This window comes from Chinchilla lanigera, unplaced genomic scaffold (assembly GCF_000276665.1).
Source record: "Chinchilla lanigera isolate Chin_1 unplaced genomic scaffold, ChiLan1.0 scaffold00008, whole genome shotgun sequence".
NCBI lineage: Eukaryota > Metazoa > Chordata > Mammalia > Rodentia > Chinchillidae > Chinchilla > Chinchilla lanigera.
In genome coordinates, this window is record NW_004955409.1 from 5,281,603 (window position 1) to 5,296,281 (window position 14,679).

General features: G+C 44.8%; 1 protein-coding gene across 1 annotated transcript in view; it reads left to right on the forward strand.

Moving 5' to 3' along the window:
* Fbn1 (fibrillin 1) overlaps nucleotides 1-14,679 on the forward strand; it is a gene marked incomplete at its 5' end in the record, with an annotated part of 220,945 nt that continues 206,266 nt past the window's right edge. The window contains 1 exon segment of the mRNA XM_005376698.2: nucleotides 1-213. Within this exon segment, the coding sequence (XP_005376755.1) occupies nucleotides 50-213 (164 nt within the window).

The following is a 14,679-nucleotide window of genomic DNA, read 5'->3' on the forward strand; positions in this document are numbered from 1 at the left end:
GGGCGCCTTGGGCGCGGCGACAGGCGGCGGGGCGCGGCCGCTCGGCATCATGCGGCCAGGGGGGCTGCTGGAGGTCGCCCTGGGATTTACCGTGCTCCTCTCGTCCTACACGAGCCACGGCGCGGACGCCAACTCGGAGGCTGGGAACGTGAAGGAGACCCGAGCCAGCCGGGCCAAGAGGAGAGGCGGCGGGGGACACGACGCGCTGAAGGGGTAAGGGAACAAGCGGTCGCCTCCCTTGGCCTCGGGCTCCCCTCCCCCTTCCCGAGTCTGAGATCCGGAGTCACCGGCGGGTGGATCCCCCCCGGTGAAAGGACCCTTGGCAAGGCCTCCTGGGGTCCCCGTAGCGGTGCCAGGTCGCTGAGCCTTCGCTGCGTTGGGGCAGAGCCACCTCGCCCCTGACCCTCGGGATTCCTGCCCCAGGGGAGGGGTCGTGCGAAAAAAGAATCTTGGGCCATTGTGGAGGCTGATTTTGGAAGGCAGAAAAAGGTTCCTGGAGTTTGGAAAAGGGGAGGAGCTGCACCAGAGAGAGAGAGAGAGAGAGAGAGAGAGAGAGAGAGAGAGAGAGCGCGAGAGAGCGAGAGCGGTGGGGGAGAAGCTGTGCCTCCTCTGCTTAGGGGAAAGTGCTTTCCTGGTGGCTGCCTTTGAAAGGGACTGAGGTTAGGAGAAGATCCCAGTGGCAGGAGGATGCCCGCGGCTCCCAGCTGGCCTTCCTGCGGATGATGCTTTTGAAAATCTGGGACTGAGTGTTTCTGCTACCCTCCGTTTCCGGTGTCTACCCCGGGAGCCAGGCAGGGCCAGTGCTTCCCAGAAGGTATACTTGGCTTCTGTGAGAGCTCCATTTCACCGAGCAGGGGTGTCCCCCGCCGGCCTGTCCTGTCTGACCTTGGGACTGCCCGTCCCTGATTACCCGAGATGTTTCTGCAGGAGAGATTTAGACGAGGCAGGTTGGTGGTTAAGGGTGGTGAGTTTCTAGATTAAAGGACGGTGGGGATATTCTTCCTTTAAGATTTTTCAGATTGAAAGAGAAGTCTGAGGTTACATTCAGACCTCCAGGGAGGCAGGAGAACTGACTATAAACGACCCTTTTTCTCTTGTTGGAGGAGCCAGTTAAATGAGCCCAGACAGTAAATATACAGAGACTTTCTACTGAACTCCTATAATTCTCTCTGTTGCTTTCTATGAGTGCTCTGCAGCTTGATTATGGGGCCCTTGGTGACAAGCGAAGGTGTCCGCTCATTGTCCTTTTTTGGTATGGCTGATTTTATTGTGATATGTAGTGCAATTTGTATTTTGGGGGTCCAGACCCCAGAGGAAAAAATGCAGTCATGGGCACAAACCAGTTTCTGAGTCCACGTGTGGGCTAGAGGTAGACAAGATGGTTGTCCGCGCCAAGCACTTAGGCTGTGGCGAGATACGCGTGCTTTTCTGACCCCAGAAAATGGTTGTGATGAATTCGGTGCCATCTCAGTGCTGGTAAAAATAAAACCAGGATTCCGACCATGCTGGAAGTGAAATTCACTGCTCTTGGTCAGACAACGCTCTGACCCTCGGCAGCACACTTTTCTTGCCCTGTCTGGGGGCACATGGCAAGTTCAACAAATGAGCTGCAGCGCTGGGTTTCCTAGGTTCCCAAAAGGACTCCATATACTGCACCATTTTCCCTTCAAAAATGAAATTCTGCTGTGCAGAGTTATCTTACTATCTGTTCTTGGCGGCACTGCTCCCGGGGCTACATGCAGAGAGAGGAAGTTGGGGTTGAGTTCTGTGGGTGACAACGGCCGGGGAGACATGAGGTCTGGCCAGACATTTGTCTCGTCTCCGAGGGCTGTCACCAGCCCCGTGGTTCCTTGGGAGGCCCAGACCCAGTGCGAGAACAGAAACGAAGCTTTCTATTATTGCTGCACGGGCTTCCTCTCTTTCACTCCCACCAGCACTTATTTCTGTGGGTTTCATTTTTTTTATGATTTTAGAGAAATACCTCTGTCCTTTTCTTATGGTATTTGATCGCTAGCAGACTGTATCCTATTGCAAAGTGTTTGTAAAGCTGTCCTAAAATCTAGTATTCATGCAATAGCTCATTATGAGTGTTTCACGTGCTCACGTTCCCTATAAGGTTATTGATCTACGTTTGGTGGTTGATAATAATAATTTAAAAGGATAGCAGTTATTTCCCTTCCACATTTCAGATTGTTTTCTCCTGTAATTTTCTAGAAATATTATAGGGATGTATGTGCACATGTAAATATATATGTATACACATAATCATGTATACATATATAGATATACATACACGTTTGCATATGCATCTCTTTTGATACATGGTGTATACTGCACGTAATGTTCACATACCTTTGGTGCATTTACCTATTAATGCATATGGATCTACTGCGTGTATTTTTGGTGTACAGCATCCCTTAATGTGGCCGGAATAGTCCCCTAACAATGGCTCTTTAGATTGTATGAAATATTTTGCTGTTACTGACATCCTTCTGTGTAATTACGTGTACATGTGCAAGTTGATGTGTGGTATCAGGTAATCAAAGCAGACATGCTGGGCCAAAGGTTTTCCTGTAGATTTGAAACAAGCACTCATCTGATGTTAAACTTGAATTGCACTTGAAATTTATTCTCTCTACTTACTGCCGTTGCAGTCTCACATGAATGCGTCTTTTAACTGTGCCCTGCTGTGTAAATCAGGAACACCAGCTCTGTGGTATTACATTTTTCCAGTGAGTGCTTGAAATTTCTGTTTTTGCTCATTAAATTATTATCCGCTCCAAAACTAACCCCCGGTGACTGCAGGGAAACCTATTTGCCATTTTGATGGAAATGCGTGGTTTATGAGGTGACGGTGATTTGTAGCCCCAGAGGCTGTCTGATATGAAGTCGGTGGCAGCAGCTTTCAGCACCTCACTGACGTTTCCTTCAGCTCATCAGTGTGACCTGCCCTGGCCAAATGTCCCCCCAGGTGCTGCAGCTGGTTCTCCTCTGGTGTGGCAGGTGACTGCAGAACTTCCCCCAACAGTGCTCCTGTCCCTACAGCGCCCTCTCTTGCAGGGACGAGAGCCTGCCTGTCTCTCCCTCCCTGGGGTGACAGCCTAGCATGTCTACCAGTCCTGCTTCCTCTTCACCCGTCCCCGGTGGGCAGCAGAAGTTGCTCCATAGTGAGAATTTACGCACCCTCAAATTTCTTCCCGGCTTTTGCTGTGTCTTCTTAAATTGCCAATTTCTGCTTTAATAGGAAATCCTGTTTTTTTTTTTTTTTTTCTTAATAGAGTGAGTGTGGTCCTCATTCACTCTGCAAAAACTGTACTTTTCTCTATTTTCAAGTGAGAATTTTGCAAGTTTCTAAAATATTTTCAAGTAATAAGTATATAGTCATTTTCCTTTGCCTGGCATTGCTTAACATGGGTGAAATAATGTTCTAAGAAATAATAAAATCCTAGCTCTGTGTTTTAGTTCACAAGAATTTTCCTCAGCTGCATTTTAAACTTCTGTGATGAGGTAGAAGTGTGGGAGACAGTTGAGGATTTTACACACACACACACACACACACGCACACACACACACGCACACACACGCACACACACCCGCCTAAACCAACTGTACTTGAGTAGTATTAGTTATGATCGCCTTATTGCTTTATTTATGATTGCCTTATTGCTTTAGCTCCCAAATAAGGAAATATTGCAGCTCCATGTCAAAGGGAAACATTCCTTACAGTAAGACCTCCTTTTCCCAAGACTCCAGTCATCTGGACGGAGCCTTCTGTTCTTGTTCCCTGGTTTATAGGTAGATGAGACCTGTTGTGTTTCGCAGTTCGCCCCCTTCTGCGTGATACCTTTTGGTCTTTGTTTATTTGTTTGCCTTTTCCAGAGGTCTTGTTACCATTTAAATACACATGGAACAGTTCATACACAGGGTAGATTATGTGATGGCAGACTCCCAGGGATTAATTACACAGAAGCCTGTTATTAAAATAAAGAACTGTAACAGGGAACACAGAAAAAGTTCTGTAGACTTTATAAAGTCCATCTGACTGTACAAAGAGGACTTTTAAGCCTTCGTCCGCGGTCAGATGGGCTAATGCTTAAATATGGGGAATGACTCCTGCCATGGTATGGTTTGTCTTTGCATTGATTGAAAAAATTAAGCGAAAATATTATGACACAGTATTTAAAAAAGACATTCTTAAATAGAAGGTTTCAGTAACTGCACATTTTAAACAAAAAAGTAGAAATAAAATACTTATGTGACTCATTTTGCAGTGTTTGGGAGAGAGTGTTTACAGACATGCATATATTGTTGGCAACACAAATTGATTAAAATACATATCAACCTGTAGTGAAATGAACTGAGGTGCAGAGTAAACAGAGCTATACACGTCTCTTCAAGCGTATTTGGAATTTTAAAGAATTTGCATATGCTCCTTAGTTGCCCTGTAGTACTATTCAATGTCCTAAGCAAAATACTGCACAGGGTGTTAGAGTATCCATACAATAAGTCATATAACTTATCTTATCAACTTGGGAATTTTAGCTTTAAGTTAGTCTTTCTTTCTTTCTTTTTTTTTTTTTCCAGTACTGGGAGCCGAACTCATGACCTTGCACTTGCCAGGCAGGCGCTGTGCTGCTGGGTTAAATCCCCAGCCCCCGCTTTAAGTTTCAATAGGAATGTTTTCTTGAAAGAGAAATAAACCAGTTTAACAATATTCTAGAAACTAACACAGCAAATGAGCCTCTTCTTAGGTTCATTTTTTTACAGTGAAATTCTTTGCAAAAGCTGAAATCAGTAATATATCAGGCCTGACTTACGTGATGGGTGTAAGAGAGGGTAGTGTTTCATGATTTTTTAACCTGATCTTCACGTTGGATTGTAAAATTGTCAAAGGCTAGCGTCCTGTCGTGAGCGTATCTCCCCACTAACTTGCTGTTCAGTGGGGTTTCAAAGAGGAAGCCTTGATGAATTTCAACCTGAATTTACCTTGTGGAATATCAGAATTGGAGCCCATATCTCGGAGGTCTTAACAGGTAGCAGAATTGAGATACAAGAAGCAGGCATCAACAATGTCAAGGTATGCAGTCTAGTATTAAATAAAATAAATATGCATGTTCCTTGAGTTAAAATGGGATTACATCTTCGTAAATGCTGTGTGGCATTTCTGGAGAGTGTGGTGCCTACACATTTCCTAGCCTGGGAAAACATCAAAATTCAAAATGTGCAGTAGAGTTTCTATTGAATATGTATTGTTTTCACACTATCATGATAACGTTTAAAAACAGTGTAAATGCAGCCATTATGAGTCGGGACCCTCTGTAATGAGACTTGGAACTACAGTAGGTAACACTTAGGTGACATTGATGTGACAGACACTGTTGTAAATGCTTGTCATGCAACAGTTAATTTAATACAGTCCCTCTCGGGGAGGGTCTTTTTGTTAATTTCCTTTTACAGATAATGGGAGCTGAGGTATGTGGGGTTATGTTCTCAAGACAAAGTGTTAATGGTAACTTTTCTTTCTCCATTAATTTTAGTTATGGTTTTGGTTTCTCATTCCACTGGACAAAAATGTGGGCCTAAGATATTAGTAAAATTCCACTTAAAATTCCTCATATTCTTTCATGCTGAGATGACTATCCTTAGTTAATCATAGTGTTGTGTGGTCAATAAGAACTGTTTTCCACCATTTCTGTGAAATAAAACAGAAATGTCGTAGACTGTCAGAGGTGGGGGGAGGGGTCCTGGGGCAGGTATATTATATTTTAATTTTTTTTGTATATTTTAATGTTATACCTTGCATTTTTCTCGAGGGTGGTAGATAACTGTCATGGACATCCTCTTCCTAAATGTCTGGGGCTCAGAGATGAACTTGTTGGTGATTTTATCATCCAGAATCTCTTCCTCTTTTGTGTACCATGCAATAAACTTCTCTCAGGATAGACTTGTATAAGGTATTTCTCTCTGCAAGGAAGCTGATATGTATCTTGCTAGTATGTTCTTTTCCTAGTAAAGATGAGTGATTTGATTCTTTCTGTTGACTTTGGTTGCCTATAAACTCAGAGCCAATTTGTTTTTACATTACATTGTAGAAATAATGGTTAAAAAATAGTAAGCTTTGCTGTATAAGTCAGATTTATACTTTAAAAATATCAGTTCTTTCCATATCTCCTTAGGTGGAGGAGATTAAACTTTTTGCCTGTGTAAGAGGAAGAAATAGAGGCATGTGGAGTTTCAGGGATTACTCCAGGGACATAACAAGATTGAGACATCTGGCTTCATAGTCAGACTTCTTAGTATTTAACTGCTACTCCATTCAAATAAACCTGGTACCTTTGATGGTTTCATTTTCCCAGAATTCTGTCTACCGTGGCTGCAGGGGAGACCCAGCATTTGTTGAAGGCAGATGCTCTAATAGGCCAAGGGAGGCTCCTTGGTGGGAATGGGGTCAGAAAGGATTCCACAGTGAAAGTCTTCCGGTTGGCAAAATGTGGACCACACCAGCTGGTTTTGAAAATTAAGTTTTATTGAAACAAAGCCATGACCCCCTTTGTGTGTTATCTCTGGCTGCTTGTGCGGCGGGGGAAGTAGTTGTAAGAGAGACGGCGTGGCTGCAAAACTAAAATATTTGCTCTTTGGCTCTTTACAGAAAGTTTTCCAGCCTGTGATCACTGTGATAAAAAGTGACTGTCTATTAGGACTGAGAGTTTCTTGAAGGCAGAAATTTTGTTTGTTTTATTTATTTCTAAGGAGACCTATGGAACTGGGCATGTAGGAGGTGGTCAGTAGATAAAATTTTTCGTGGTCAGAGTCTGACCAACTTGGGTTGACTGAGTAGGTAAAGTTAATTATGTAAATTAGAGATTGGAGAAAAGAGGGAAAGGAAAAATCTGAGTGGAAAAGGAATATACAAGGCCAGGTGTGGTGGCATAGGCCTGTAATCCCAGTAATATGAGAGGCTGAGGCAGGAAGATTGCAAGTCCAAGCCCAGCCTGGGAAGTTAGCAATTTAGGGAGACCCTATCTTAAAATTAAATTAAAAATACATTTAAAAAGGGTCTGGGAAGGTTGCTTAATACAGAGGCCTTGGGTTCAATGACCAGTACTTGAAGGAAGGAAGGAAGGAAGGAAGGAAGGAAGGAAGGAAGGAAGGAAGGAAGGAAAGACATAGGACATGAAGTGTTTGGGGCTATAGGGCATTGAGTATACCCGGACAGGCTTTGTGCTGTGTGGCTCCAGGTGACACTGTTCATCATGTGGTCTGTGACACTAGTGCCCTGGCGTTGTGCAGTTTACAGCCTTCTGCTCTTTTGCAAGCCTGTGCACAAGATCTAACACACGTTACTAGAGGCAGGAGAAGGGGCTAAAAGTCTCATGTATTCAGAGGCAGGGCTTTTGATAGTGATTGCATCATGAGTGTGCTGTATTCACCAGTGGCTTAATCCATTGATGAGTGCATAGCACAGCGTGATGTTAGGAGGCAGGACAGGCCCGTGTGGGAAGAGGTGGGCTAGTGTGAGTGTGACTTGGACTGGGTGTACTCTTGTCCCTGGTTCTTCCCTTCTCTCTCTACTTCCTGGCTGCTACTGGGGTAAGCAGCTTTCCCCTACCACGCCCTTCTACTGTGTAGTTCCTACCTGGAGCCAGCTTGCCAAGGACTGAACCTTCTGGAAACCGTAAGCCAAAATAAACCTTTCCTCCTTTAGTTGCAGGTATCAGGTATTTTGTGCTAGCAACAATAAAGTGAGGAACACAAAGAACATTTCCAATTTAAAAGGCAAACATAGGGAATTGTTAGAGGATTCTAAGATGGGAACATGACCAGATCTTTTCCACTGCGGTGGTGGTGTGCCTGCTGAATGATTAGAGAGACCTCGAGATTTGGGAGGCAAATACAGGGGTGACAGAGTGAGGAGGGGATGCTGGTCTGAGCAAGGAGTGGGGCTCAGGTAGCTCCAGCAGCAGCGCAGGTAGCTCTTGACCAGCCAGTTATGAGACTGCGTGGAGGAGGTGCCCTGAGTACACCATGCACATTAACACCTGTCATGCACACGGACCCCAAAGCACCGTTCATGAGCAAGCGAAGGCGAGTGAGGCCGTTCTGAGACTCCCTACTGCAATCAATCATGCCACTTTCCTTTGTGAGTATTTGGCTTATCCCCCAGCCGTGTAACAACTTAGCCCAGACAATCATTTTCTTATTTCTCATGAATCTGTGGGTCAGGAGTTTAGACAGGGACCAGTGCCTGGTATAGCATGGTCACCAGTGTGTGTTTACTTGGGTGTTGGTGCTCTAAGTGTACGGATTCAGAAGGGGAGTATAGAAGCAAAGAGCTGCTTGTCTGGCCTGAGGTGGGTGGACTTCCGGTTCTAAAGCTGTCCCCCCTGCCCTGAAGTGTTTTTCCACCTGGGGGTACTGAGCCCCAGATGCGTGACCAGACCTTGCCCAAGGTTGGTGCCTGTCCAGCTGCTTTGGAAGGACAGCTCCTGGCCCCTCGCTGCTTGCTTTCACCCTGCCATTGGCAGGGATCAAGTTGTTCTCTGTTTGGCCTTGAGGAGAGCATGTGTCTGCAGTGGCAACATTGGAAGTGTTGGGGCGTCTCTGGAGCCTGGGTAGCACAAGGAGGCAGGGGTTAATCCTATGTTTAAGCTTTATTCTAACCTGGTCTGGTTAACTGGCTGAGTTCTCCACTGGAGATGCTTCATTGTGATTTCTGCTGTGACTTCAGGATAAAAGCTGCTCCATGAACAGTGTTAGACTTGTCTTAAGGACCACACTTAGTTTCTATCTGTAACTCCTCATTTGAAGAACTCTCAGCCACCAAGAATAAGGTGACAGTTCCTGATAAACGGGTATGCTTTATTTGAATGTAAGAATTATAAAGTTCCTTTATTCCTTTAGCTTTTAAGAATCTCAGTGACACATTTAATGCACACTCTGATTTATTAATGTAGGTGTTTGTATGCTTCATTTTTTTTCTATAAGGAATTTTACTTTCAATTTATACTCACAGCCTCCATTGTATGCATCTGTTGGTGTAACCCACCTCAATTATCTTTGGAATCATTGTTTATATGTAATAACCAAAAGTAGGTATACGCTTGCCAGTGGAATTAATATAGAAGAGCTGAACTCTATTACTTTTGTCACAAGTGAAGTAACCAGGCTGTTCATAGAACAAAGCTGGATTAGGCCCTATAATATAATCAAATTTGAATTGTGGATGAGCTAGTCTAGGTTAAATCTTAGTTTTCAGTTTCTTATGGCTTTACAACTTTCCCTATGTCAGTGGCTTTTTCTTTTGTTTTTGGTTACAGTAATGACAGTGTCTATTTGTGCATCTCCTTCAGAGTGGAAGGGAAAAGGGAAAATTCTCTATCTCTGCCATTCCCAGCCAGAGATGTATTCCAGACGGCAGTCCCCTCAGAGTGGGAGGACTGCTGCAACACACAAGTGATCTGGGTCGGTGTTCAGAAGGGTTCTGAATTCCTAGACTATCAGTCATACTTACATTCAAATGTAAGTATTCAAACACATCGAAGTCCAAATATAGTACAACTGTTTCACACTGCTGGTGTCGGGAGCCGGGATTTATGTGGGCCCTATGGATACAGTATCTGCTGTTGAGTTTCGTGGTTTTGAACCGAAGTATGGTGATATCTCTGTTCATAAAAAGAATGCATTCCAGAGACAGGGCTTTGCTTTATTTTTTAAAAATTTACTTTCTTTCTTCTGCATCTTTGCCCTTCCTTTTCCTTTCTCATCATTTTCTCATCTTTTTCTTCTTCCTTCTTAAAGTAACATCATAACCTGAGCTACAGATAAAATTGGGAGGCTAGAGAGATCAAGGAAGAGTTGAAACATTGAGGAAAAGAAATAAATCCCAAGTAAAATGTAAAATGTTTACCCGAAAGTGTTGGGTCTTCAGAAAGAAAAACAGTGGTAAGGTTTTGATTAGGGGGGTGAAAGAGGAAGTCATGTCAGCCATGGACCGGGCGGGACAGAGCAGGTGCTGAGTTTTGACCCATTGGTGACAACTTCAACCATCCTGGTGCTGTTGGTACTGGGCGACCTGTGGCCTTCGTGGTCTGTTTGGAGGACAGAGAGCTTTTGGAGGAGAGCCAAGCCATGGCAGAAGGACAGGTGCCTCGATGCCAGGAAGGGTTCCATGTGAGAAGCAGTCAGCCAGTCACATGTGCATCTCTGTGTGTGGAGCCGTGTGACATTTGGTGCCCACTCCCGCCATGGGTAATGGTTCTTGTCCACAGTCTCCCCTGTCCTGTTCGTGCTAATTTATAAGATGGTGTCACCAGATCCTAATAGGTCTACGCCTTTGATGAATGTAGACCTCAAGTCTTTTTTAAAGACTCTTCTTACAGCTTTTTTTTTTTTTTTTTCTCAAATGAAATCATGGCACAGATTTTCTTCTGTAGTCAGACATTTATATTTACAAAAATACTAGAGATGAGAGATGGAACAGATTTCAGACATTTCTACAGATGTTGAAACCAAGGCACAGAGAGGATCCATGGTGCTTATTTTCTTCCCTACCTTTTAAATCCACATGGTGGCCGGAGTGTATTTAAGTGGAATTGTGTTGCTAGGTGGTAGACTGAGCCTCTTGATGTGCGTACCCTGGAGAAGTGACTGGTGTCTGCACATCCTCTGCTGTGCTTGAATAAGCAAGCTTCTTTTACAGTGTAGACGTGGATGCTTCCCTTTTTTCCTTTTGGGCCAAGACGTGTCCCCCAGAGGTCAACCTTGGTGGAGGAATGCTGTCAGGAGGGTTTTGACTCCATCATGCCACCTTGCTGACAGTGGAAGCTTCCAGTGTAGGATGCCTTTCCCTTTCCCCATGGGGTCAGTGTCAGACGTGAGGTGGACAAATGAGGAAGGCCTTGATCAGCGGCCTACCTATGGACAGGTAGATTTTAATCCTGCACAGACCGCTGCTGCTGCACACCCCCGAGTGGCCACTGACCTCAAGTTTGCAAATTTTATATCCCATTACCACCCTGTGAGCTGTCTGCTCCCCAGGGCCATCATTGGTGTTTTAGCTGGAATCTGAGAAAGTGCCTGAACATTTCCTGAAGAGTTGGCTAGAAGCAATTTGGCAGTGCAGTCATAAAAGCCCAGAGCTGGCGGCTGGGGTCTATGCTATAATTACCTTATACTGTTTCCTATTTGAGTCTGGTTGTGGGCAATGGGGTAGAGTGGTATTGCTTGTGGCACTATATTTTAAAGGACTGAGGAGTCATTTTCAATGAATGCTAATAACTATTGGGCAGGGAGGTTTGGAAGTATGGAGTTAGACATGCTTGGGGTCAAATCCTGGCTCCACCACCTACTAGGAAGAAACCTCAGACCAACGCCTGACCTCTGTCTCTCGTTTATTCACCTGTAAACACGACAGGACACACACCTCTCTGTGTTGTCCTAAGGCTCAGGGAGATAGTACCTTTCAGATTCCTAGTACAATGCTTGACATGGTTAGCTGTGGTGATGCGGGTCATGCTATGAAGATAAGGAGGAAGAGGGCTGTAGAGTAATATAAAAGGTGATTCTTTAACAGCCAAAGCCAAAAGCTGAGAGAATCGTTAGTATCTCGATATGACAGACTGTGCTTTCTCATCCTGGAACTATTCTCAGAAACATGAGAAGCCAACTTGAACTTCATCAAAAATTTTTTAAAATGTAATTTTCATGGAAGGACACTTGACTTGTAGAGATCTGGTGATGCTTAAAGGTAGTGTGTGGTTTTTATTTTTAAATTTCACCTTTCCCCAGATCGGGTTCCCTTCATTGGAAAAGAAGTGCATAGTTATTCTTCAGTAATAGCCCCTCAGCTCTCCCAAAGAGCACACTTTTTTAATGGAGGAGCTGGCATTTAAGCCTCATCTCCTTCCTGATGAAAACTTTCTTTTCTCAAGAGCTTTTGTGGAAGGAATTTAGATCGTAGAAACTGGAAGGACTGGCCTGAAAATGACTCTTTGGCAGCAGTGCAGAGATCTCCTGAGAATCACACTGTTCTGTGGCGAGATACTTGGTCATTCCTGACATGTGTTTTAATTGCCTAGATTGGAGTAAGCATTTGGTCACAATGGGGTAGACAAGATGACCACAATTCCAAGCCATATGGCTCTTGCTCCTGACTGAGGAGGGGGAGAGCTCGCCTCTTTCCAGGCACACATTATGGCTCAGAGGGTCTCTGGCACCGCTCTGGTAACATACTGTGACTCCAAGGACATGCAAATCACTGTGGCCGATGATAGGGCCCTGCAGTTGGCTGGGCCTGAGCTATGTGTCGGTCCTGCCTCAACTGGAAGGAATGGCATCTTCTTAGGTAGCCAGGCGAGGTGGTGCATGCCTGTAATCTCAATGCCCTAGGAGTCTGACACAGGAAGGTAGCAAGTTCTTGACCAGCCCAGGCAATTTAATTTGGTGAGACCCTATCTCAAAAAATTAAAAAGGGCAGAGGAGGTAGCTCAGTGTGAAAGCCCTAGGTTCAGTCTCCAGTACTTAAAAAAAAAGTGTGGGGAAGGCTGGGGATATAGTTCAGTGGCATAAGCGCCTGCTTGGCAAGTGCAAGGTTGTGAGTTCAATCCCTGGTACTGCAAAAAAAAAAAAAAAAAAGTGTGGGGAAAGGACGTTAGGTTGGGAAAACAGCATATCCAAACTCAGGCTAAGAGCTCACTTTCTGCAGACCCAGACACTGGCACGGCCCTCGTGGGCCCTCCTCACCCTCGTGCTTCTAGGTGGGATCACCCATGTATGTGTTCCGGCTGCACCCCAAGAAGAGCCCAATCTTTCACGCTGGCCCGAGCGCTGCCTGCCTTGGACCTCGCACTTGCCAGCAACGTGGTGCCCTGTTAGTAGGAAGGGCTTCCTCCTTGTTTTCCTTCCCTGACGTGTTTCTCTTCAGAAATTGCAAATCTTCTGATATTTCACTTTCTTTTGATGATTCCTGTCTTGATTTCAACCAGAGTTGACTTTTAGATTGATCTTAAGCACTAGGGCATCCTGGAAGGTGGAACAACACGCACATTATCTTCCTGTGGGCAGAGCGCTGGGCGGCTTCCAACCCTCCGCGCCTGACGTGCCAGCCCCTGCTTAACTGATTGGCATCAGGCTCTTCAGAAGCTGTGACTGCTCCGTGTCCATTCACAGACTATCAAAACACGAGTGCTTCAAACAAGGAATGGTCTAAACAGAATACAGTTCGTTTTCTGTCATTGAAAATGTTCAGATTACCTAATACCTCTCATCAGCTTGGGGTAAATCACACCACCACAAATACAATCAAAGTTTGTTTTTAAAAAAGCAAAAAATTTAAAAACAAACAAATACCAGGTACTTTCTGGGCTCCACTAACTTCCCAGGAGAAAAATAAATCTCAAATAAAAGAAACGTTTCTTTTTTAAAGTTTTGAAGACCTTTCAAGAATTTTCCGGGAATATGCAGACCATCTTTTTGCATTTCGTAAGCAGTTCTAGCTTCCTCTAGTCAGTGTCCAACATTTGACACAAGATGACCAGGTCTCTTTGACCTCACAACTGCCTCATCCGCACATTGGCGTTTGGGTTTCTTCTTTTTTTTTTTTTTGGTTTTTCTCCGGTACCAGGAACCGAACTCACGACCTTGCGCTTGCCAGGCAGGCGCTTTGCCGCTGAGCTAAATCCCCAGCCCAGGGTTTCTTCTTGAAAATAGGTCAGCACATGTTTCCACACATCGAGGGTCAGAAGACCCACCAGGGATTCTTGATGCATGATTTCCACCATTTGTTTCATATTTCCCATGCATATAAAGTACAAACATTCTCCAACTCGTACAAATCAATGCCTTTTCCTACAAAGTGCATCTTTATATATTAATGGATGGGTTTGTTTGTCACAGAGACTTAGGAACAAGAAGCATGTCAGCTAGTCTTTGTCATGCCCAAGGGACTGCCTGTGCCCCCATGCCTAATTAATCCTAGTTGTTTGCACAAGTGTGGATAACCTGTTGGTTCTTGGGCTCCTCAAGCAGCGATCCGGAGCCTTGCTTGCTAGCCACCGGATATGAGACTTCTAGAAGCGTGGCTTAGTTTTTTGCCACTTATTCAAGATGGTGACCATGTTGAGACCGGGCTGTCACCATCTCCACGTTGGGGTCCTTGTCTCTGTCAGGAATATTAAGCTACCTGACACTTGCAGTAGGGTCTTCAAGAGAATGAGAAAGAAGACAGAAATGGGGTGTTGTGGCTGTAGGGGACCCTGAGCCTCAGGGAGGATGGGATGACCAGGTGGGGCTGCGATACTGTTGGTGGTGTTTAACTTAAAAAAAACAAAAAACTTAAAAAAATGATTACATATTTGTAATACGTAATGATCATGTTCCTCATGGGGAGATGGTCCACGCACATAGCACCTCTTCATTCTTTTTACGTCCTCTTCTTCCCATCCCTGGTGCTTCACTTTTTAATGTGCAGAATTTCACACATGTATGGAACTAGAGAGGGAGACAGGGGTGTCTCAGCATCAGCATTTTTATCTCTCTCTCTTCCACCAGAGACTACCTGAAGTCAATCTTTAAAGTCAACGTATTGGGGGCTGGGGATTTAGCTCAGCGGCAAAAGCTCCTGCCTGGCAAGCGCAAGGTCCTGAGTTCGGTTCCCGGTACCGGAGAAAAACCAAAAAAAAA